Source organism: Desmodus rotundus, chromosome 6 (assembly GCF_022682495.2).
Source record: "Desmodus rotundus isolate HL8 chromosome 6, HLdesRot8A.1, whole genome shotgun sequence".
Lineage (NCBI taxonomy): Eukaryota > Metazoa > Chordata > Mammalia > Chiroptera > Phyllostomidae > Desmodus > Desmodus rotundus.
Genome location: NC_071392.1, coordinates 117,791,240 through 117,816,678, shown reverse-complemented (window position 1 = coordinate 117,816,678; position 25,439 = coordinate 117,791,240). Strand labels below are relative to the sequence as shown.

Genomic DNA, 25,439 nt, shown 5'->3' with positions numbered 1-25,439 from the left:
CCCCATGACAAGTGTTGGCAGAGTGCTTCCCATCCTCCATATGTCGCTTGGTGGGTACCACCTGGAGTAGGTGAGAATCCAGTCCCCTGCATTGTACTGGCCATATGGCCACCTTCCCCCTGGTTTAAACCAGCATTAGATATGGCATCCACAGCTCAATAAATCCATGACACTGGCCTTGCTTTCATGTGATCTGTGTCCTGGGACCCATGGTTAGCCACAGGGTGTGTTTTTATTGGCCTGTGTGACTTCAGATGGCCTCAGAACCTTTCTGGGCTTTGTCTCCTCACCTACAGATGCCAAACTGAATAAACTATCAGGTCCTACTGGTAGGGGTTTGGGTTGCTTTTGTCTATTTTTTTTTTTCTTCTCTGCTAGGACTCAGATAAAGAAACTATATTTCCCAGGTTCCCTTGCAGCTAGGGTGGTCCTATGACACAGTTCTGGCCAATGAATGAGTGCGATTCACAAATGAAGCTTCCAGGAGAGCTCTTTAAACAGAAACAGACTTGCTGACTGGCCCCAACAGCCTTTGGCCTCAACCTTCCCCTCTTCTTGGCCACACCTTGGTGGCAATGCCTGGGGACATGGGCACCATCTCGAAAATTGAGTCACTGCACCAGCTCCAGTCCGCTTCCCTCTCGACTCTTCACTGTGTGAGAAAATGACACCTCTAATTTGTTGAAGGCAATTTCTGTCTAGGTGTCTGTTATTTGCAGCCAAAAATAGGCCCTGATTGATACACTCCCACCCCTGGGGTACCTGGGAGCCCCGGGATCACCTACCTTACTCACTTAGGGGAGCTGCATCTCAGTGCCCGCAGAGCCCAGCCCTGACAGGCACTTGAAAGAAGGGGTGGTGGGAGTTTGTTTTTTATTCCCACATATTCTACCTGCTTCACTCCATGTGGAGAGTCGAATTCTTTCCTGGAGCTGAGGGAAATTTATCGTAAAGGTTTTTGTGAGCACTCCCTGTGCATGGCCAGTGTGGACCCAGAGAACGCCAAGGGCGTTGTGTTAAATTTCCATTCTGCAAAGGAGTTTGGGGAGGAGAGGGCAGAATAATGGGGCCCAGGTACTAAGCCTCTGCCCACTTCCTTCTTCCTCAAAATCTTGGAGACTTCTGAGGGTTGAAGGGATCCCATGCCTCCAGGCTCCCCTTTCCAAACCTGGTTGAGGTTTGTCAGGGGCTATGGAAGTGAAGGCAGTTGGTACCTTGCTCAGAGACTGTTCTGGCCAATGCAACCCATCCCCATGCCGCTGGGACTGCTGGCTGCAAACACAGCTCACAGCTGCCCCCTTCTCATATGCCTGTGAGGTTACACTCTGCTTCCTGACTGAGACGCGGGTACCACGGCCTAGCCTGCTTGCCTCAGGGGGACGATGCTGTGCACCAGTCTTGCTCCAGAGCTTCATGCCTGATCCCAGCCGAGACCACATCCTAGCTTAGCTCCTTCTCCTGCCCATTCCTACATCCTTCACTTAGGAGGTTCCATGAGGGTAATCCCTCCAATAAGTCAGGGCCTGAGAACCCCTGTCTTGGGCTTGGTTTCTGGAGAACCTCACCTAAGACATGAGTTAGGTACAGGCCACACCAAAGCCCAGGCCTGGGGCTGTCCTGACCAGAAAAAGAGCTACCGGGTCTGAGACTGCGTACTTAGCCACTCACACGAAACCCACAGACACCATGCGAGGCAGCCATGAACCAGCCTCCCAGCTTCAGCCAGTACTCTCCTGAGTGAACCAATCAGAAGTCCAGCTGGCCTGGGCACGTGACTCAACCATCCAAGCTTCAGGCAAAGCTCTCTCTAGGGGTTCAAATGATGTTGCCCCTGCTGGTCTGTGCAGGCTTCCCTCTGCAGCCAGGCAGGCGGTCACCACAGGGTGGGTAAGAATGCCACCGGCAGCCCCTGGTCTACGGTTGCTCCTTGTAGCATTCGCAGCATTCACGGACTGTCCCAGGCAGCACTGTGTTGGTCCCAGCATGGGTCAGTGGCCTGGAGAGTGACATCAGCCCATCAAGATCACATGAAATGGGAAGGCAGTTTTCCAGTGGAAAAAAGGAGGACTACTGGGCAAAGTGCGAGTCCAACCTGTTCTCACTTTATGAAGGAGAAGGAATGTTCTCAACCACCTACACGTGCATGGGACTGGACACCTCTAAGTGGGCTGGGGAGATACGGTGTGTGTGTGGGAGGGGGGGGGGAATCGGGGGCAGGAATCGGGGGCAGGACGGGCAAGTGAAAGCATAGCCTTGCCCTGCTCACTATGATTGATTGCATGGTGGCCCAAATGCAGAATTAATTATCTGCTAAATAATTTGCTTTATGTGAGAGTGTGTGAAACTCTCTTACTCCAAGTTTTACTCAGATAAATGGAGTAAAATACAGGCATATACCTTTCAAAAGTTGGGAAAGATAAAAGTGAGCAGAACGGAGCTGGAAATGACGCAGGCGTTCCATGGCAGCTGTCTGCCTGCAGCCCTTCTCTCCAAGCAGACAGACTCAGGTCTAACCAGACGGAGCCTCTTTAACATCAACACGTGGCGGGAAAGAGGCTTCCTTACTGGGTGCAGGGGGAAAATGAGAGGTCCCAGGACCCCACTGTCGGACTCTCTGTGTTTCCCCAGAGTGAACATTTTGTGTGGGTGGCCTGAGGCTGTCTGGGGTCTCGAGCCAGCCAGCCCTGCAGAGACAAGCCAAGAGGAGGGACGAGGTGTTTCAGTCTGTGAAGGCCACCGTCTCGCCACTCCCGGGCCAGTCAACTTTCTGAGGGTTTTGCTGCTGTGGTGGGTTGAACGGTGGCCCCAAAGATATGTCCACATCCTAAGCCATGGAACCTATGGATGTTACCTTGTACGTAGGCAAAAGAGTGAATATTACCCAATATGGCAAAAGATGTGATTAAATTAAGGGTCTTGAGAAGAGGTGCCTGTACTGGATTATCTGAAGGGACTGTGAATGTAGTCACAGGAATCATTATATGGGAGAGGCAGAGGGAGACGAGATGCAGGCGGAGACGAGAGTAATGCAGACACAAACCAGGAATGTGGGCAGCCACCAGCAGCTAGAAGAGGCCAGGAGCAAATTCTACCCCAGAGCCTCTGGAGCGAGCACAGCCCGGCCACACCGCAATGCCAGGCTTCTGGCCTCTGGAACCGTGAGAACACATTTCTGTTGTTTAAAGCCAACCAGGTTGGGTAACTGGTCACAGCAGCCCCAGGAAAACTAATGGAGTTGTCCAAGGTTGTCAGAGTTTGGTTTCTGTCACTTCTACCTAAAAAGGTCCTGGCTCACACTTGGTTTTACATCCGGCCAGACTCCTCACAGCTGAGTCCAGCTGTGGCCCCCACAACCAGGAAGAGGTCCTGCCTAGCTCGTCCACATGAGTGTTCTACCAGGTAGCCTGGTTGCTGTCACTCTCTCACAGGCACTCGGAAGACTGTGGCCGTGGCAATGACCTCATCCCTGGGACTGGGTCTCCATTAGCTGCTGTCAACATTGAGCCTCTAGCTGGCAGGTGGCTGGCGGCTGGGAGTGAGGCAGGAAGGCAGGTGCTGGAAGCTTCTGTTGATTTATTGGTGGAAACTTCACGGCTCATCAGTGCTCACTCTGGCTAAGGTACAAGGTTGGTATGGAAACTGCTCATTGCCCACTGCCCTTCCCTCCCCCTCCCCCATTGAGCGAGGTGGTGCCAATTTCACAGAACCAGCTCATTTTTTAAAAAAGATTTTATTTATTTATTTTTAGAGAGGGGTGAAGGGAGAGAGGGAGAGAAACATCAATATGCGAGAGATACATTGATTGGTTGCTTCTCAAATGCCCCCAACTGGACCTGGCCTGCAACCCAGGTGTGTGCCCTGACTGGGAATTGAACCAATGACCCTTTGGTTCACAGGCCAGCATTCAATCCACTGAGCCACACCATCCAGGGCATTTTTACTGTAAGTGTGGATATTGCCAGTAAAATTTCCAGAGAAGCAGAAGGACAGGGGTTCTGAAGGGCTTCGGCAGACATCCCCCAGCTGCACAGAAACTGGCTATCGAGTCTGGCATGCATGTGAAAGGAGGCAGAGGCATGACCCTGCCTCTCTGGGCTGCAGTGCTGGGAAGGCCTGAGCTGGAGGATTTCTCGGGAAGCTGTTCTGCCAGGGACATGTCACCCCACACCCAGGGAGCCTCCAGTCCAGGGCGGAAGATGCAGGGAGGAAAATTAAGATGAGTACACACACAGGAGAACAACATACACAAACCTCACCACCTGAGCCCTCAGGAGACCAGGGAAGCAGAGGAGGAACAAAGGCCTCCAGGGTGGGCGGATGGGCCTGACCGCCAAGGCTGATGCCCTGCTCCCTGTGTGCGGCACGCGTCCCACAGTCAGTGGGGTCACCTGGTCTAGTCCCTTAAGTTGGCGACACAAGATGGAAGGGAATTCTTGCCAGGCGTGTCACACAGCTAATAATGCAGGGCTGCCAGGTGTGTCTGTTCAGATGCAACCCACACAGGTGTGTGCGGCTGGGGACTCAGTCACCGGGAATGACACTGCTGTTGGTGACAGCGTTTTCCAAAATGATGACCAGATCTTGGTAAAGTTATGAAGAAAACAAAGTTCAGTTGCCCCTTGATTTACATAGTAGCAGAATTTCTGGAAAACTGATTGTATATTAAACCAGTTCTAAAATATTTTGGGTTTATAATAGGTTTGGGTTCTACACTAAAATAATTACAAACATTTTCTCACATACACAAATATCCAGCAAGACGTTTGAAAACTGAGTGGGATGTGGGTCAACTTCTTGTTGGGTGGGACAGTCCTGTGTGTCACAGGATGACCGTCATCAGGCCCTCCTCCCTCTTCAAGGCAGCAATTGAAATTGCCTCCACCTATTTCCACAATGTCCCCTAGGGGGCAGCCCGGTGCCAGTTGAAAACTTGTCCCGCAGCACCTGCCTGCCCCAGCTCCCGCCAGAGCCATTGCAGCCCACCTTGCTTCTGCCCACCGGCGTGCTGCCACCTCTGACCCTCCACACCGGCTCCCTCCTTTATTCAGCTCTCTGCTCCCATGTCGCATCAGAACGGTCGCTTCTCAGCCACCACCATGTATGGCAGTAACTCCCCCAGCACTTTTACCTCCAACCCAGTTTTTACCTTGCTTCACAGAACTTACCATCCGACGCCGTACTATCATCTGTCTCCCCCACTACACCGTCAACTCTCTGAGGACAGGGACTGTCGTCCGTTCTGTTCACTGTGAAACCCCTGGTCCCCAAACAATGCCTGGCGGGGCAGGACACCCTCACGGCCCACCTGTGCAGACTAGCCTGGCAGACACAGCAGACACCGGTCTAGAGTGATTTTTATTTTTGACCATGCAATTTCCTTTTTTAAAAATACTGCTTTTTCCGTTCATCAAAGTTCATTAAAGAACTCCCCAAATTATTATCTTCATTCTTTAGGAATTATTCATTCACAGAGCAGACCATTTCGTATCTTCAATCCAGTGTTCTCACGCACTCCTCATGGGCCTCAGGTGTTCAGTGTTCTCCTCCTTCCTCCACGATGCATGCATCGCCTCTGGGCAGGCACAGCAGGGTTTCAGCGGCTGCTTCTCCTGCGTCTCAGAAGGGGCAGTGCTTGCAGCCCCCAGATGGGGCATCTTGTAGGCTGAACGCGTCAACTAGTGCAGGCACCCACTTTTCCAGCCTCTAGAGCAATTTTTAAATCCTGCTAGGCCCTGCCTTGGTTGGAGGGAAGTTCCCGACCAGGCCCACATCTGCCCTGTGGGCCCCATCTGCAGTGGCCTTGGGTTGTGCCCTCCTCCGACCCAGCTTCTGCAGCCGTCTCCAGCCCACAGGTGCTTCTGATTAAGCTTCTTCAATAGTCAGGGTTTTTGTGTTTTTCATTTTTAAAGGTTAGTCTAATGGTTTCTCTGGCAACACAATTCCCTCAAAAACCTGGGCTTTTCATTTTCCAGTGCAGGTCCAGTGCCAGCGAGGACATCTCTGGTTCTTTCCTGGACACGCTTCTGAAGCTGGCCTTGTTTCTTTGCTCCCTCAGGGCGGCGGCCCTGAAGCTAGGGGGGCTCCCGAAGGAAAAGCACATCCTGCCCTTGATCCTCACCTGGAGGCGGAGCCCGAGTGTCACCGGCCTGTGCTGTTCACAGGGACGTCTTACTGTATGGAGAGTAGAAGCAAGAAGTTGGCTTTTCCGACTCCGAGACTCTGCATTTCAGAATCCTCCACCCCTTTCCCTTCTGCTTTGTAAACTAATTCTGGAACTCAACTCTTTCTCGTGATGCCAAAAGCAGTCAGTGACAACCAACACATAGCACATTTTGTTTTTTCCAGCTTTTTCCCCTGGAACTAAAACCCCAGAGGACGTGTAGTTTGCTTTCCAAGTTACCAGATGGTTTGCCGCTGCCTGACAGGGATCCCCAGCTGTTCCGCCCGCTGTTTGCCTGCCCCCTGGCCCCTAACTAAGCCAAAGCCACATGCTTTAGGTTTTGGTTACAGTTACCTTCCACCTCAAGGTACCAATTTGTGTACTAGTGAGAAAAGCTATAAAAAGTGACCAAGCCTCAAATCTCAGTGGAGTCAAAGTGTGCTTTTCAGGGATGCAAACACCAGCACACCGCCCTTGCTGCTCTGGGGGCCTGCCTCTGCGGGGCCTGCCTCTGCCAGGTGACTCAGGACACACCTCCCTCCACACCTTCAGTACCTGATCCCCTGGGAGTCCCGAGTGGGAGCACGGTGTGTGCCAAGTTGGGAACTTGTAGACATCACTTCTTTGGTCACAGCTGTTTATGGCACCAACCTAACTACCCAGGGGCTGGGAGATGCTGTTGACCTGGGCATCCAAAGGCAAAAGTACGGGTTTGGTGAACACACAGCAGCCTCTGCCACAATGCTGCTGAAACACAGGTTTTCATGCTGCCAGGAACCCTTGAAGGCCCCTGCAGCCCTCCGCAGGAGTTTCAAGGGCTGCCCCAACCTTGCAGCATCCACCAGTCCAATGGTTTTCCTCCTGAGCCCAGGCCCAAGCTTGGGGGGCATCCCCCCCCCCCGCCCCCAGACACCCTGCGGCCTTGCACCCTCCTGTGTAAACCACCATCCTTCCTTGCCGCTTTCTCTGATCTTCTCAGTTCTCACGATGCTTCTAATCGTTCCTGGCTTTTCACACTCTGCCCCAGGGCACCGGAAAGTTCTGAGCCTAGAGGAGCTGCGTGAAGTGGGGCTGGGCAGGCAGAAGGCCCACAGACAAGACGGTGTGAATGGACATGTATTGATAACTTCGTCAAAAACTCAAGACTGATGGCAGTGCTGAGGCCGGGGGAATGAGCGACCAGCACACGGGAGAGTTAGCAGTTTGGAAAACCCAGAGGCATTCAGGAGCCTGTGAGGAAAGGAAATGCGGAAGGACCAAGGGCAGCTGGCAGGCGTGGCACCGGTGTGGACCGCTCCGCCCACCAGTGCCGCTGTCGACTGGAGGGCACACAGGTAGAGTGGGGACATTAGGAGGTTCCCCCACAGGTGTCTCAAGTGCCCACCCTGTTGGTTTAACACCTTCATCTTCAACTGCCAAGTGCTTCCTCTGAGGGAGCCTGAAATTTGGGAACCATTTTGAACTTTTTTCCCTTAAGGCTGTAATGATCAAGTTGTAAAAAGTGAAACAAAAAAATCAAAGTCAAAGACTCAGAAAAAAACCCCACGTTTTTACCAGATCTACTTTTATTTTAGAAGGAAGTTTGAAGTATAGGATTAGTTTTGATTATGTACAAGTTCTTCACATTTGTGTTTAAAATGCACAGACCTCCCTTATTTCTCTTGTTCCTGCTTAAATTAGCTGTTATTTTACAATACAAAAAATACCAAAAATTGCAGTCCTAGATGTATGTATAACACCCACAATCCCCAGCAATGAAATAGTTTACAATACTTACTCCATATTTACATGAGTGCAATAGATGCTAAATTATACATATTAACAAACTAAGCTTGAATCCAAACAAACAAACAAACAAAAACCGTAAATCACTACAGAAGAAAACATTTCCAGAGCCAGAATTAGTTCAATGAAACAGGCTTCACTAGTGTTGAGAATGTTTTGTGCACAAATTCAGTCACTGGAAGTCGATTCCATTATTGCCATTGAAAGAGAAGGCGCCATTTTCTTCTCTCAAATCATTTCCCTGCAGGCGAGGGCGCTCAGGACTCGGGAAGTGTCTCGGGGGGCCACCTACAAACCGTCACCGTGATGTCTGAGGCTGAGTGTGGTTCGCTGGGTAAACATTTCAGACTGAGAGCTGGTGGGTGGCCCAAGGACAGACCCTCTGCCTTCCCGGGTCTGTGCACAGGGCAGCCAATTCTCACAGAAACCACAAGGAAAAGATCTCCTGGGACGTGGGCCTGGGAGCTAGATCCTGTCGTAATCCTGGAGCTCCTTTTCAACCCCATCACTGCCCTAGGTGAGCTTAGGTTGTTTGTGGTGAGTGCTCAGGGAGCATTTGTTGAATGGATGGATGGATGAAACTGAGGCATCGAAGGCGCTCCTGGCCAGGGCACCACCACCCAAGGGAGTGAGTCACTCCCACTCCTTCCCTTCACACACTCCATTAAATGGAAGGAGTAAGACTTGCACCGAAAGGTAAAATGCCTTTTTCTGGTGGCGCTCTGGTCCTTTCATTTGCCCCACATTTCCTGGTGTGTCTCTAATCTTGCACCTCAGGCCTCACCCACAGATCTTCTCGTGTTTTTCTTTTGCTGCCCCTCTACTGTCCAGAGCTGCTTGGCCTCCGGGGTAGCTCAGGGGAGTATGAGCTGCCTTCTCTCCACGCCTCTCCCCACCTTCAGGAGGTGATCCCAGAGGGAGGCACAGACTTCCCCCTAAACTGTGCGTGGAGAGGCGGGTAGGAGATGCCAGGAGGCCAGAGTGTGTGTGGTTCTCCGTGGGGAAAACGGAAGCTGTGTATCAACAACTAGCCCCCCCACTCCCACCGCCAGTTTCCGGCATAGTAAACTATGGTCCTCGGAAATGATCATTAAAAATTTAGATAAAACCACAACAAAACACAGCCTGAGACCCCCTTTTTGGAAAATCTGATTTCTCCAGGTACAGTCTTTGAACTTACAGACCTCAGGAAATGTTTCCCAGGATGAGCCTGGTGGTCCCTGGCCGCGCCCAAGCACCCAGAGGCCGAGAGGCTCACGAGGCACTTGCAGCGCCCGAGGGCGTCTGCTCACCCACCGCCATTTGAAGGGACTCGCCGCCAGTCTTCACGTGTGCGCGGACCGGTGATTCAAGTCACCCAGTCGGCGCCAGATGCATCTGAACACATCGGCTTGACGGGGGTGCCCGTCTCGCCTTTGTTTTCAGTGTTTCAGGGCCTAATTGGAAGACTTCTCTGAACCTGGATATCCAGCATATGGCACAAAAACATATCAGGTGAGACTCAGACACCGTTACATTTAATAAAAATACACTGAGATATTTCCCTGTCGTATGTACATCCGCGCGCCTGCACATCCCCGACTCTGCTGTGGTTATGTACAGGTGCAACCGCAATGCTGTCGTGACCGCCTTCATTATGTACAGGGCTCTCGGTGGCATGTGACAGCTCCTCAGGTCCAGGTGACGCTGTCCTGGTAACTGGCTCTAAGCTGAGCACCCTTTCTCCGGCCATTCCCTTGCTGTGGCCCGAGCCTCGAGCCTCGAAGAAGCCGTTTGCTATGGGCTGCAAAGGGGAAGCAGGTGGCATCAGCCGTTCTCTACTGTTGGAGCAGAATTACACTTCATTGGCTCCTTCCTTCCTCTCTAAAACCGAATGTCTCTTTTAGGAAACAATAAATAAAAGATAACCGGGTGGCTGTGGGGCACGGTGCATGTTATTTCAAAGCATGGGACCGGGTGGCTGAGGGACAGCTGTGGGGAAGACTGCTCTGGCTAAGGGCACGCTGGTTCCTTAGAGCAAAAGAGGGCTCCCTGTGCGAGGAGCATCTCCAGTGCCTCCCTCCTGGCCAGGAGGCCTCGTGGTAATCACAGAGGGGAAGGGCCAGTCCACGGCAGGCTCTCTGTGGCTGCCGTGACCTGGAGTAGGGAAGTGGGAAGCCCGGAGAGGTCTTTTCTAGAACCATCTGCTCTTTAACAGTGATGTGAAAACACAGCTTTCTGAGAGAAGGGTCTCAAGGCAGAGGTGCTCTGTGTAGCAGACAGTACTTTATGGTTCACCTTCTTTGAAAACATCTTTCCAGGCAACTCTTCAGGGAGTGAGGTCGGTACTGGGGAAGAGATAATACCCCCTCTCTAGGCACTGCATTTAGAGGTGAAATGCTGCAGTTTTTACTCTTTGAATATTAATTTCTCCAAATTCACAAACTTGAGCATTGTTGTCTAGAGGTCCACCCCCAGGTTTTGAAGCACAGGAGAGGTCCTGGGAGGCCGCTGCATAATGCCAGAGGACAGAGCACCACGGACGGGACAGCACGATGGCCGGCAGTGCCCTGGGAGAAAGGCAGGGGCTGCCCCACCCTGCTTGGTCACTTTCCCTCCCTGTCCATTTTTCCGTGTGCTTTTCATCCTTTTAGTGTTCACTGCCCTCCCCATGGCCACCAGCTGAGTCTGGGGAGGAGGAACGAAGAGCCCAGGCCCTCCCGGGGAGAGAGAGCAAACAGCTCCAGGTCCGTCTCCAGGCTCTGGGCAGGTTCCACCAACAACAGCAGGAGCCGCGCCTCTCCTGGCATGTGGTTCCACTCGCAGCCTCCGGTGACCCCCAGCCCACAGCAGGCTACAGGGACAGAGTTGCTCTTCGATCCAGGTGCTGTCCTGCTTTTTTCTGCCCCAGGGAGGCCGGTGATGTGAGTGCATCCCTTCTTCTGTGCTGCCCTGGCAGCAGAGGGCCAGAAAGGCTGAAGCGAAAGTCAGGCCTAGAGTCGCCTGGGGGCACGGGGACACGTGGGGATCACACTTACTTAGTGTCCTTTTTGACAATACAAATAGGAGCTTTTACAGGTAGGTCATTTCTGCTTTCCTTTCAGTCTTGCTGCTGGGATAAAGGTTGCTTGGGGTGAGAATTCTTTCCTGGCTGCAAAGTACATTTTAGAAAAAAAGCAGATTGCTAATGGTAGCTGTTTAAATTTTATAAGAATGTAGGAATGCAATTATGTAAAAACTGAGGCTTACTAACTTTCCAATTGCTAGATCTATTTAAAGTCTAGGCACTTAGTGTTATGTGTATGTGTGTATGTGAGAGAGAGAGGAATTTCAAACGGATTTAGACTAAATTAATTAATCAAGTTGCTCTAGAAAACTACCTATTACACCAGTTTACGTTCTAAGTATCACTGCTGACCTTGACATTTGAAATAGCCCCCTTCTATCTGAGTTTAATATGATTCAAAAGAGATGGACCGTTACTAGTTCTCAACTAGAAAAGAGCTACTCCTTGGAAGAGAGGTATCTGCCTAAAACGTGCAAGAATAAATAGCACATCTTTTTTAAAAGGTAGCAGGCTTCAGATGAAAACAAGTTCATTCATCTGACTAGTCTGGAAAAGACCATGTTCCAGAATGACTGATGACACGTGTCTACTTGTAAACACGACGTCTTTGTTTTTTGCGCGGTTGAGACAGTCCCAAGACCAGCTTCCCACAAGTAAACCTGAGTGTCGTTCCCAGCTCTCTCACTGGCTCCACTAAGGCCTACTCCAGCAATATGTGGATCGCCCAGCCGTGTAATTAAATCAACCATTTCCTATGCAAAAACAAAAGGGTGGGTGCTGGAGCACAGATGGAGAAACTGTCAAAGAAAGCTTGTGAACATGCAGATGAGTCGGATGTTTCCAGTCGGAGGGTTGCCAGTTTTCGGCCCTGTTCCGCTCTGCAGAGCATCTCCTGCCTGCCTGCCTGCCCCCTCCCTGCAGACGGCTCTAGCATGCCACACCTCGCCACGCTTCGCTCACGAAGAGTCCCTGGCCCCAGCATCAAATGCAGGTCCCAGGCTGCGCAGGTGGCTGCTGCTTCCGGTTTCTCACCGCTCCTGACTTCTCTTTGTACACAATTGGCATCTGCTGAGAAATGTCCACCAGGGCGCTGGCTACTGCGAGACCTTCGGAGAACCCACGGAGGGAACACATGTTAAGGAGCAGCTTGCTTTCATGTTTAAAGATAATTTTAAAAATTTCTGTTAACATCCCCATGGTGCAATAAATAAAGCAATAAAGTATGTAGGGAAGTCTTACTCCCACTCTGCCCTCCCTCCACCTTTCCCCTCTCCGGGTGACAAACTGCTTTCATCAGTTTGCACATATTCTGTCAGGGCTTCATTATGCAAATACAAACACGTAGTCTTTGCCTCTCCCCACCATTTCCCCAAAAGGTGTGGCTTGCTTTTCAGCAGATCCGTGAAGCCAGAGCTCTGCCTGCTGGTGGGAGCGTTTGAATCTGACTGCAGACACACTAAGCACTACACTTCTCCCTGCCTCCAAAAGGAGGCCAAGACAAAGCAGCAGTGTTTACAATGAAATTCAGATTCACTCCACATCGCCCAGCCAGCACTAGTGATTTTTACATCTACACCATGATACAGGTGAGGACAGACTCTGGAATAAGCAGGGGCCTTAAACCTCCCGGGGCCTCAGTGCCCTCATCTGTAAAACGGGGAACGGCAACACAGGGCTTGCTTGTCTGGAGGGAGAGTCAGTGAGCGAACGGAAGTAGTCCTGCTTGGCTCCTCCCCACCCCCACCTTTGCTTTAGGGACTGCTGGTTTCATCTCCTGTTCTCCTTTCCGTACTTGCACCACCAGCTGATGTTCATAGGGAAAAGGCCAGCCCGGGCTCAGAGTCAAGCTGAGGCCCTCAGGAGCCGTGCTGGAAGACGTGCCACCTCGCCTCACTGCGCCTATAAAATGGGGGGTGGGGGGGTGGGGAGTGGGGAGCTTTTAAGTGCCAGGTTCAGCGCCTGGCATTCGGTGGAGAATCCACACCAGTGACAACAGTTACACCAAAGGCAGAGTCAGGTGCTCTGGGAGTCTGAAGGAGCATGTACTCTCAAATGCGGGAGGGGGCAGGGGGTGGGTAGAGGACGGTGGCAAAGAAGGGTGCTCTCACTCTGGGGGTCTCAAGCTGTGAGCAGCCCTTCATCAGGAGTCCAGTGCGGTGGGGCGAGTCAGGAAGAGGTCAGCGCAGAAAAGGCCAGTGTTGCGAGCCCACCACCTCCTCGCCATCCCAGCCAGCACCTTGCCGTCAGGGAGAATCGGCCAATGTGGTGGCAAAAGACACCGCCCCAGAGTCTTCCAGTCAATGGGTCATCCTGCCCTCAACACTGGCAAGGTCGAGATAGGGGCTCAGTTCACAGAAGTCCCTGGGTGAGGGCAGATCAGGCTGTTCCCCTATGAAATGAAGGCAGCAAATCCTGGCCTGGTCAAGCCTACAGGTCCCCCCTTGTAAGGACACCCCAGACACAGACCACCGGAAAGAAAGCTGACCGGAGGCTCTGCTGAGCTGCACTTGGGGCTGCGGAGCTCAGGGCCTGGGCAAGGGTTCTGGGTCACACTTTCCTCGTGACACAAGGCTTTGCTGACTGAGGCAGCCCTGCCCCCAAGAACCATCTCAACTGAAAGCTGCCCAAACATTCACATTGTCTGAGGCATCCCTCCCAAGTACTCCATGGGTAACCAAGATACTTCCCCAACTGTATCCCCTCGTTCCTTCATGTGCAACAATACAACGATGTTTATCTAAACTGTGAGTCATGTGTTTGATGGAACGGTGTAAAAGAGATCGGCAAAATATTATGTAGTAAGCTGTAAAAATGTTTATGAAAGTTTTATGACAAAAGAGTAAAAATAAGAGTGAGGCAAACATTTCAACTAAATTGTCAGCAAGGACTGGAAAGGAAACAGAATAGTGTAAATTGATGGATGTTGGATAGAACGGTGAGTAAATTCTGAAAAACCTCCTTTCACTTGTAATAATCACTGTTTTGTGCCTTATTTTAAAAACAGAGTGAAAAAAGCAAATGAAATGCAGTAGTTCTGGAAAAACCCATTGGAGAATCACCATTGTGGAGGAGCCAGCTGGAAACCATGAGAGTAGGGAAGGCAGTCGCAGAGAACAGATGGAGTGAAGAGGGGAACGCCTACACCGAAGGGCAGAGGCAGCAAAGGGGCAGCAGAGCCAGAGGGGCCAGAGACACTGGAGGCAAAGGAAGGTGTGGTGGGAAGCATCCACCCCACTGGGAGGCTGAGGAAGTTGGGGCAGCGAGGGGAGCCCTGCACTTTCCCCTGGGAAGGGTGACCCCGGGAAAGAATCTTGGGGAATACCACTGACAACGGGGTCCTCTCACTGCATCCTCAGGCCTGAAGCAGGCACTATGCAGTATTGCTTTTATACCCACGCTCTCAGTGAAACAGAAGGGTCCCTCACACGTCTAACAAGCACACCGAGTCGCTGACCCTCTTGTCTACTCACCGGACTGCCCGGGAGGAGGGATTCCACCAAGACCTCGAGGGAGCCTCACAAACACTGAGAGGACAGCAGCTTTGTTGCCAAAACACGGCTCCAGGGCAATGGGTTTAGGAATAGTCTGGTGGGAGAAAACAAAGGGTTAGGTAAAGTGGTGTTTCTCAAGCTTCAACAGTGAAGCCTTCAGATGTGATTTTTAAGGTGCCCTCTGTATTTGTTTCTGTTGCTGTGCAACAAATTACAAATTACAAGTTGCTTAAAACGACACATCTATTATCTCAGTTGTGGAGGTCAGATGCCCTCCCAGACCTCTGTAGGGTTCTCTGCTTAGGGATGTAGGACTATTCATGTTTTCCATCAGGTCCGGAAAAGTCTTAGCTTGTATTTCACAAGAGTCTCAGCTCGTATCTTCACAAGGGGGAAGTCCAGTATCAGCTGGGCTGTACTCTTCATCCTGAGGCCCTGGGGAAGAGCCTGCTTCGAACCCGTTCCAGCTGTTGGCAGAACCCCGCTCCTTGCAGCTGTAGGCCTGCGGTTGGGCAGGGGCCACTCTCTTCTGTTAGAGTTCACGTGCATTCCCGCTCACGTGGCCTCTCCAGCTTCAAACCAGTGGTGATACATCAAGTCCTCACCACGCTTCCTCTTCTGACACCAGCCGGAGAAAACTCTCGTATTACTTTGGGACTTGTATCACTTCTGCAAAACCCCTTCACAGCACCACCTACAGTTTGATGAACTAACCGTAAGGCAGGAGTCTTGGGGGCCATCTTTAGAATCCTGCCCACCATACTTCCAAATATGGCAGCAACCTCTTCAGTTTCATTGGAGAAGATAACTTCCAGAACCACCCTGGCTGTGGCACGGGGCAATGACTGGACGGGTGAAATGGCGGAAGTCGAGAAACCAGACATAAGCAACTACAGTAGTCCAGGTGAGAGGCGGCAGTGGCCTAGACCAAGGTAGTAGGTAACAGTGGTGGAGGGGTGTACAATGGTTTGGAAATATTTTTGATGATAAAAAGATTTGCAAGAATGAGTCAAGAGTGATTCCATGATTTGGGCCTGAGCAACTGGGATGATGGAGATGATATGTGAGTTCAACAAGATACGCCAGAGGGGCAGGTATGGGAAACACTATACACAACTCAGTTTTAGATGCGTTAAATTGGAGACACCTGTCCCGACAGCCCATGGGGACAATGAGTACGCAATTCAATGTATGAGTTGGAGGCTCACTACAGAGATGTGAGTGGAGAGCTCATGGTATTTAAACCCATGGATAAGTCCACTGCAGGGGGGTGGTTTTCTGGATGTCTGTGTACTCCCAACATTCATGTTAAATTATAATGCCCCAAGGGGATGGTATTTGGAATTGGGGACTTTGGGAGAAAATTAGGTCTGGAGGGCGGAGCCATCATTACTGGGATTGGTGCCCTTAGAAAAAGAGACCACAGGGAGCTCCCTCATCCCTTCTACCATGTAAAGGTTTCGGCTGGAAGGCACCATCTATGAATCAGAAAGTGGGCTCTCAGAAGACAGTGAATCTTCCAGCACCTTGATGTTGGACTTCCAGCTTCCAGAACTGTGAGAAATAAGTTTCCGTTGTTTATAAGCCACCCAAACAGTCTCTGGTATTTTGTTATAGCAGCCCAAACAGACTATGACACTCAATCACCAAAGGAGTAGATGTAAAAGACGTGAGAAGAGGCCCGAAGACTGAGCCCGATGCACACCACAGTTAAAAGGCGCCGGGGAGATGAAGAGTGTTGGACAAAGAACACTGAGCAAGAACAGCCTTAGGGAAAGAGTACGATGTCCTGGAAGTCAAAGAAGCGTTGTAAGGATTAACTGACTGTGTCATATGCTGCCAACACACGGGATAATGGTCTTGTTCAGTACCTTAGGTTTATCTACTCTTTTCTTAACGTTTTTAAAACTTGATATTATTTTTTTTTTAGAGAGGGGAAAGGAAGGGGAAAGAGAGGGAGAAAAACATCAATGTGTGGTTGTCTCTCGGGCTCCCCCTACTGGGGACCTGGCCTGCAACCCAGGCATGTGCCCCGACTGGGAATCGAACTAGCAACCCTTTGGTTTGCAGGCCAGCACTCAGTCCACTGAGCCACCCCAGCCAGGGCTGTCTTTTCTTTTCAATCCCACAAATTATTACTAGATTACCAGGACCATGTTTGCTTAGACTTATGCACATGTCCACTTTTTCTTTACTCACTAATCCTTATTCCATCCTCCTGGGGTAATTTTCCTTCTTTCTAGCACATCCTTTAGACATTTCTTTTGTATAAGTCTGTTGTGGGCAAACTCTGTTTTTCTTCTAGTCAGAAGGTATCTTTATCTTTATTTTATCCCTGTTCTTGGAACACAGTTACCAGGCACACTCTTCTGGGTTGGCGGTTCTCTTTCAGTGGTTTGAAGATACTCTTCCACTTTCTTCTGGTCTAGTGTTTCGTGAAAAGTCAGCTGTCACTTTGTCACCCCTCTGCAGGTGATCTTTTCTTGTTCTCCCAGTTATTTTTCCATGCAGTAAAATACCCACAACGTACAACTTTCCATCTTCACTACTTCCAGGCGTGCAGTTCAGTGGTGGCGATGACATTCACACTGTTGCGCAACCACCACCACCCACCATCCCCAGGACTGCGTTCCCCTTGTAAAACTGAAACTGTACCCGTCAGACGGCGACTCCCCACTCCCTCCTCCCGCTCCAGCCCGACAACCACCGTTCTACTTTCTGTCCCTACCAATCTGACTTACTTGAGGTACTTCATACAAGTGGAATCATACAGCATTTGTCTTTTTGTGACTGGATTACTTCCCTTAGCACAATTGTCCTCAAGGTTCACTGATGTTGTAACGTGTCAGAATTTTTTTTTAAGGCTGAAAACTACTCCATTGCATGTACACATCACGCTCTGTTTACCTGCTCATCTGTCAAAGGACATCTGGGCTGCTTCTATCTTTCAGCTACTGTGAATAATGCTTCTGTGAACATGGAGCATTATTCTGTGCAAATACATCTTTGAGACCCTGCCTTCAACTCTTTTGGGTGTAAACCCAGAAGTGGAATTGCTGGCTCGTATGATTATTCTACTTATATTTTCTGATAAAAAACCAATACTGTTTTCGCAGTGGCTGCATCACTCTCCCATTCCCTTTAGCAGTGCACAAGGCTCTAATTTCTCCACATTGAGTAATCGTTTTTGGCTCTGGCTGATTTCAAGATGTTCTCTTTGTTCTGGAATTTTACAATTCCGCTGATGAGTCCAACTGTACTTTCCTCTCTCTCCTGCCTTCCCTTCGCTTTCTTTCCTTAATCCTACTTGTGATATGTTTTGCATCTCAAATCTGTATTTGGTGACTTTTATCAATTCTGGAAAGTTCTCATTATCTCTTTGAATTCTGCCTCTCCTCCACTCGTTTGTTCTGGGACTTTCATTTATTCCATCTCCTTGTGTCTCCTACATTCTACATAATTTCTTCCCATTCATCTTCCAGTTCAAAAGCTCTCTCCTCACTTGTGTCTCCTGTGCTGTTTAACATGTAAACTGAGTTATTTAAAAAAAATTTCTACTACTATATTTTCCATTTCTAATGATTCCATTTGGTTGTTTTTCAGATATGCTTGGCTATGCTTGACTCGCGTGGCTTCCGCACCTTTATGCTTCCGCCTTTTTTTAAAAAAGATTTTATTTACTCATTTTTAGAGAGGGGAAGGGAGGGAGAAAGAGGGAGAGAAACATCAATGTGTAGTTGCCTCTCATGTGCCCCCTACTGGGGACCTGGCCCACAACCCAGGCCTGTGCCCTGACTGGGAACTGAACTGGCAACCCTTCGGTTTTCAGGCTGGTGCTCAATCCACTGAGCCACACCAGCCAGGGCCCGTCTTTTATCTCTTTAAAATGTCACACGTAGATATCCTATATTCCATCATCTGTTGTTGTTGCTGACACTTGTTCATGAAGGCGCATCTCTCTCGTCTTCAGGAATCACTTTAGACCACTCATGGTTCTGGTTTTGGTTCATAGCTTGTTCTTTCTTTGATAAGGGAAAGGAGAGCGATCCTTGAATATATTACCTACTTCCTGTGAGCTCAGTAATGCTGTAGTAAGTATGTTTTGTTCAGGATAAATAGCTGTTTTCCCAAAGTATCTGCAATATATCATCACTTTGTTAAAACAGAAAGTCTTATCACTTTTCTAATCACTTGAAGAGGGTCAGAAATATTTATTTTCCATAAAATTCATAGTGAATTATGATTCTGTCCCTTTAAAAAAATCTCCCCAAATACTTACAAAGAACAATGGTTCAATTTAGCGTTATTAAGTTTTAAAGTATTATGTCATAGAATATCAGGCAAATCATTTATATTTTAAAATCCCCTTAACAAGAGATTTCTTAGTAACATTAATCGAAGACTAGAAAGTGAAAGCAAAGAATCCATGGCAACTTTGCTATGTTGGCTGCTTATAAAAAAAGAGAGGAAATCGTAAGAGGGCACAGGATAAAGTTCCTGCTCTCTCAGATTTCCCAGACTCGGAAGCATGACTTTTGACGAATTAGGTTGTAGAGACTTTGTAATCACATTCTCACCTTTATACTCCCCCCAATAAGATCAGGAGGCTCTTCATCGGTTTCTAAGGCAACGTTTACAGAGGCAAAGGGACGACTGGCCATCTGCTGCATCTCTCGAAGAAGTTGCTGGCAATTAATACAGCAAGCATTAATGCAGTGAGTACTGAGGGGATTTTATTAGAGAATATTATATATTAAAAATATCTCATCTTCCCTGATTCAAACAAATCAAAGCCAAAATATTTTTACAACAGCTGGGGAAACTTGGATAGGAAACAGGTACTAGATAACATTAGGAATTATTAAATCTTGTTGGATATGGTCACAGTATTGTCACTATATTAAAGAAAAAATCCTTATCTGTTAGAGATAAATACTTTAGTATGGATACAATGCCTGCTGTAAATACATAAAATAAATGATATAGCCCTATCTCTTCCTATTTTTATTACTAGATTAAAGCCAGACTTTTTTTTTTTTTTCCTGCTGAAACTTGAACCAAGTATTTCTGCAGCAACAAAGACCTGTCCCTTGTTACACAGGAGATAGGACTGGAAAGAGCTCCGTTCACAGAGGCGGTGTAAGCTAAAAACATAAACAAATGTGAAGTATCGCAGAGTTAAGGGGACCAGCAGGGGCTCTGGATTTAGGGAGGCCTGGCTGTGAGTCCCGCTCCACTGCTCTCCAGTTGTATGACCCTGAAAAAGGTGTTGAGTGTTTCTGGGCTTCAGTTCCTTCCTCTCCGAAATGAGTTTTTACTGCCCTAAGTATGTCAGTTGGATCCAATGAGATCCTTTCACTAGCATGGTGTCCAGCACAGGGTGGGTGGTCAATCACGTGTCACCAAGGACGTCAGAGGTCTGGTCATGTTGTTGAAGCTTTGGGTCCTGTCTCAGAAGCCTTACCTCAAACCATCGGCTCGGAACTATAGTAGGACTGAAAATCTTGGGCTGGACAGATCATGGCTGTTTTAGAAGGGCATTTTTATGGTAGATATGTATTTTTAAAATACCAATAAGAAGATTCTTACATCTCATAAAGTTGTTGGTCTATTTACTCAACAAATACATGCACAACCTACTCTGGGCCACGAGCTATTCTAAGTGCTGGAGCCACAGTAAGACCCTCGTCTGGTCCCATTTGAGTTCCTTTGTGAAGAGCGCAGGAGATAACGTGTGTAAACGCACTTAAAGCCGCCTGGTGCGTAGCAAGGACTTACGCAGTGTTAGCTGCTGTTGTTTTTGTTGTTATAAATCACATCACATCATCTCTTCTACAGTTCTGAGAGGGGTAAATCATGACTAACTGGTTAGAAATGATGAAATATATTCTGAATGGTCAGATTCACAGTAACAGAAATTTGAAATCACAAGTGTAAAAACTTAGTTTATTGGTTGGTCAATTGCATAATAAGCATACTTTCTAAAAAAACCTTTCTTCAAAAGTGTTCATTTTTTTTATTTTCTTTCATGTATGTTGTGATTGTTTTCCAGTTGGTTGTCTTCTGTCTTATTCATTTTTTAATTCTTTATACACTGCAGGATTAATTTTTATGCAGGTAAATCTCTACTATACTGTACTGCAATAATCTTACCTGAAAATAATTTTGTACCCTTTTCAGTAGTAACAAAACCTACTTCTCTTTCTCTCAGTGCAGTCTAGAACATCCAGAATAAAATTAGTGACTATGGGGACGACATGACAATTAGCCTGTGAAGGCCGAAGTCCCGGGTTTAAAGCCCAGTTCAGCCTCTAGGAAACTGTGATGATGGGTGAGTTATGCCTCTCTGGGCCTCGATTCCCTTACCTGTGAGACACAGCTAGTGCCAGTAACTATGTCACAGAGTTCAATTAGTTAACCTACAGAAACCTTTCGGACAGTGCCTAGAATTTAGGAATGCTCAAATGTCGGCTCTTACTATGAGTGATGTCTGTACTTTATCAGTACAGCCTTTGGTATTTTTTGGTCATGAATGGTGTTGGTTATCTTTGAAGTGTAAAGGAGGTGTTATTTTTTGAGTTTATAACATTTTATTTTTCGAGTGGGAATTGGTGATGAATTCCAAAATGATTAAATGATTACTTGGCCACTACTAAAAATTTAGGTTTTATGGTTTTATTGACTTTTATTTTTTACTGGCCTTTATTTTTTGGTGCTAACTTTCTCGGGTATTGGTTTCAAGGTTTTCATGCATAATTTAGGACTCTTCAAAATTTTATTTGTTTGTGTATTTGCCTGAGAGAGAGAGACATCATTTCTGCTGTCTCACTTCTTTGCGCATTCATTGTCTGCTTCCCGTACGTGCCCTGACTGGAGTTCGAACCTGCAACTTTGGCATTAGAGCGGGACGGCACTCTAACCGACTGACTTGCCCAGCCAGGGACGACTTAGGACTCTTAAAACTTCTCATCTTATCTTTTGCTCTGGAACAGTTTATATGTTTTGAAAATAATTCTCATGACCACCCAATAAGGAATAGACTCATCATGAGCTCATCTCAAATTGAAACTCCCTGGGTCTAATAATGCCCGTTGTGGAGAGAATAATATTTTGACAAGTTTTCGATTCCTCCTTCCCTGGTTACTAGTGTATTGTGGCTCCCACTTTTTTCTCACTCCATTTAGACAACTTGCGTTTTTTCAGAATATTTACAATTCATTGGGACTTTAAAATATCTTAGTAACAGAGCTATTAGAGAATCCTCTGAATGTTACCCCCTGAATTTTTAAAATGAAAAAAAAGAGGATGCAACATGACCTCTACGATAACATCACCTTTGTGTGGGTCAGAAAAGGTGTCACAGCCTCAGGAAGAGGCCCGTGTCCTGGGACCTATCTGAACCCCGCCACACACGCTGATGTTCCATAAACAGTGCTGGGTGCTTCTGAGTTTTGATTTTAGCTATTCCACTCCCTTCCAAATCTTGCCTATAGATTGGTATTTTTTAGATTTTTAAAAAAGATTTTATTTATTTATTTTTAGGCAGAGGGGAAGGGAGGGAGAAAGAGAGGGAGAGAAATATCAACGTGTGGTTGCCTCTCATGTGCCCCCCCACTGGGGACCTTAACTGCAACCCAGGCATGTGCCCTGACTGGGAATCGAACCAGCAACCCTTTGGTTTGCAGGCCGGTGCTCAATCCACTGAGCCACACCAGCCAGGATCATAGACTGATTTTTATACAGAAAAAAAGGCATGAGCAGACACAGAAAACCAAGGAGTGCACATACGTCTAGACCTTAGTGTGTTTCCGCTAGCAACAGTGCACTCCCTGGTGACCGGAAGGCAGAGTATTAACAAGTGAAAGTTGCAATAAACACAGTTCTTTTTTTTTACTTAATTTTTTAAATAAATTTTTATTGTTATTCTATTCAAAGTTCTTATGCTTTAACTTTTAACCAAGTGTATTTATTTGACTTGTCTATTTTAAATATTTGCTTGACTCCTCACTTTTGTAATGAAGTTTTGGAAATAAATCAAGACTCATTAAAAAATAAAACTCAATACAAAATTTAATTAGATACATATTTACCCTTCCTTGAATAATGAGAAAATTTTGAGATGCTTAAATGGCTGATTTTACTCCCATTCTTAGGAAAGGCTCTTGTGAAGGCCGTGCTACTGAGCCCTCAGATCTGCAGCCTAAGTTAGGGACCAGCGTTCTGGGAGCACAGGTAAAGCCAGCCCTGTAAGTCAACACTAGAGTTTCCTTTCAGAAAGTTAAGACCATGGGGGCAGAATTACTTACACTTTACATAGCACCACCTGAAGTCTGCTGACCATCTGTAGAAACAGCGGCATTATTCTCACTGTGGGCATGTCCGTCAATGAACACTAAATAGCTGACGCTGGCATGCTTAAGGGAGGTGTGTAGAACGGCAAAGCTCTTACTAGGATTCGCATATCTTTACCCACTGAGGCTTACCTCTCTGCGTCTGGAGGCCCAACAGCTTTGTTTGATCTTCCAAACCACAGCAGCCACCAGGAGCAAAGAGAGGAAACAACTGTGAGAAAGGAAAGTACCAAGTTATTATCCCAGCCCCCAGAGTCAGCACCACTGCCATCCACATCTCAGGCCAGGCAGCGAAGCAATCCCCGAACACCTACCCTGAGCTCCTCTCTGATGAGAAATCACAACCATGTCCATTCACAGGAAGCAAAATGTGACAAGACTTTGATAAGCTGAGCTTCCTGACCCGACCTTTTGGACTGTCTTGTCCCCAGAAGGTACCTGAGAGCACTGACCTCCAATTGGACCTTTAACGCAATGGCCCTGGATGGCTTATCCCACGTAAGAAAGATAATGCTAACACAGCTATGACAGAGAACGCAAGCTATTTAATCTAAATTAGCAAATGTTCACTGGTAAAGTCTAAAAATACGAAAAAAGTTAACTTTAAAGTAACTTGGTAAGAAGGGTAATTAAATGTAGAAAAATAAGCTTATGTATCATAACATATATTCAATTATATTTTTACAAAGAAACACAAACATTTTTCATAAGTAAAGTGATCAACTTCAAGCTAGGAACTTTCTTCAAAGCACTAGGCGAGACTAACTCCCAGTGGTCACATAATTCCAAGTCATTTCAATGTTCCCCCAATTGTAAACTGGGCACTTAGTGGTTTGAAAAGCTGCTGTAATAGCCGTGAACTGACTTCTGGTTAAAAGGGTTATTAATAAGCTGAACAAATATACCTCTCAGATAATAGCTGAACTAATTTTAAAGCTGGCATTTTCACTCACTAACTTGTGAAAGGGGCTTGCTGCTGAGTGTTGTTGCCGAGTGTTACACACAGACATGATGCTCTCGGCCTGCACCATCAAGCCCCCTCTTGCTGAGCTCTGCGTTTGCAGGATGGGGTCAGCTTCGCAAATGGCAGCCTCAGTGCACCCAAGCGCTGACCCAGGCAGGCTTCCCAGGCTGGCTGGAGAAGGACACTCACTCTAAGACGCTAGCGTGGCTAAACTTTGGCCCTTTCACAAATAGAAACCTCAAGGTTCTGACATCTCACCACTTCCCCAAGATGCAAGAGTGTGCAGACCCCTCCCCTGGCACCCCGACAAAAGGCAAGGGGTCCCAGAGTCTTCGCTCAGTGGACAGCCTTCAGTTACCATCTGCAGGTACTCTCGGCTGTTCTGACACTGCTGGTCCTTCTTCCTTCCTGACAGTCTCTATTTTCCTGTTATCAATACTTTACTGGGCCAGGACCTGGTCCAGGCTCAGGGCGCACACCAACGAACACAACAAAAGCCCACTGCTCCCATGTGGGGAGTCTACATTCCAGCAGGTAAAGACAAACAGGAAACAATATAAAAAACCAACATAACAGCATGTCAGGCGGTAGTAAATGCTACAGAAAGAAAAGATGGTAAGTGTAAGAGGGTACCGGTGGCATTCTAAAGCAGAACGGCCACATGGGCCTTACTTCTTGAGAAGGTGCCGTGTGAGCAAAGACTTGGAGGTGTGGTATTGGAAGTAATCAATCTGGATGAGGTCACCAAGGGACTGAATATAAGTACTTAAGACTGTCCAGGGGGCACCCCAACTGTGGGGTCAATGGACACGGCCTGTCCCCCTCCCATGAATGAGGGCTGGCCAGACGGAATGTGTATTGTTTTGGTAATGGATTGTGACTCCCTCCTTATCTCATTTTGGGAATGGCTTCTTGTCCTGTGACTCCGCCTGGACCTTTACACACTGAGGTAATGCAGTTTAGAGTCACGTGTAGGACATGTGCCTCGTCTGTCTGGGACCCCTAATGACGATCCTCAGACGGGAGGCGGCGCGGTCTCTCTCGCACCAACCCGCCACCGTCGGTGCGCTCCCCTGCAATGTGAGTAATAACGGCGCATCCACATATGCCAGTGCTCTGGGCGGTTTTTCCGGAATATCACGAACACTTAAGCAGCTCCCCGTTTGGGTTTGGAGCCCCTATGCTACACCAACAATGAAGATTTGGGGAGGACAAAAAGGAGCAATAAAGGAGTCTGAGAAAAGCGACCTCAGTCTTTCTTGGTTTCCAAGCATAATTCCACTTGTTGCAGTTTTTATTCTAACAGATAAACACAAGGAGGCAGCAAATCCACAAGACATGAAGCGAATGAGAACAGCTTCTCAGCTGGTCAGGTTGCTGCTGCTGCTGCTGCTGCTGCTGCTTAGGACAGGGCTGGCCTCAGAGGGGAGGGCCCTAGTGCCACCCAGAGGCTTCTCTTGGAACTACCCTCCCAATACCAGGCTCAGAGGGTCCCCTTTCCCCTGAGGCGGGGGTGGGGCTTCTGTCTTCAACGCAGACCTGTTGAAAATATCAACAACCCTGTTCCTCCCACCTGTTCTATTTTTTAGAAGGGACACAAAGCATATCAACATGCAGGGATTGTCCCTCAAAGATGATACAT

At 48.1% G+C, this 25,439-nt stretch overlaps 1 protein-coding gene across 3 annotated transcripts in view; it reads right to left on the bottom strand.

Moving 5' to 3' along the window:
* Positions 1–7,707: 7,707 nt before the first annotated feature.
* ATRN (attractin) overlaps positions 7,708–25,439 on the bottom strand; it is a 158,896-nt gene continuing 141,164 nt past the window's right edge. For 2 of the 3 annotated variants that reach the window (XM_024559427.4, XM_053926925.2), the window contains exons 26-29: positions 22,966–23,044; positions 19,060–19,167; positions 14,462–14,576; positions 11,827–12,097 (exon numbers count right to left, since the gene is read on the bottom strand). In XM_024559427.4, coding sequence (XP_024415195.3) covers positions 11,973–12,097; positions 14,462–14,576; positions 19,060–19,167; positions 22,966–23,044 — 427 coding nt within the window. In that variant the 3' untranslated portion in view covers positions 11,827–11,972. Of the gene's footprint in view, positions 12,098–14,457; positions 14,577–19,059; positions 19,168–22,965; positions 23,045–25,439 lie in introns of all 3 variants that reach the window. The other variant, XM_045194786.3, reaches the window with a different exon arrangement.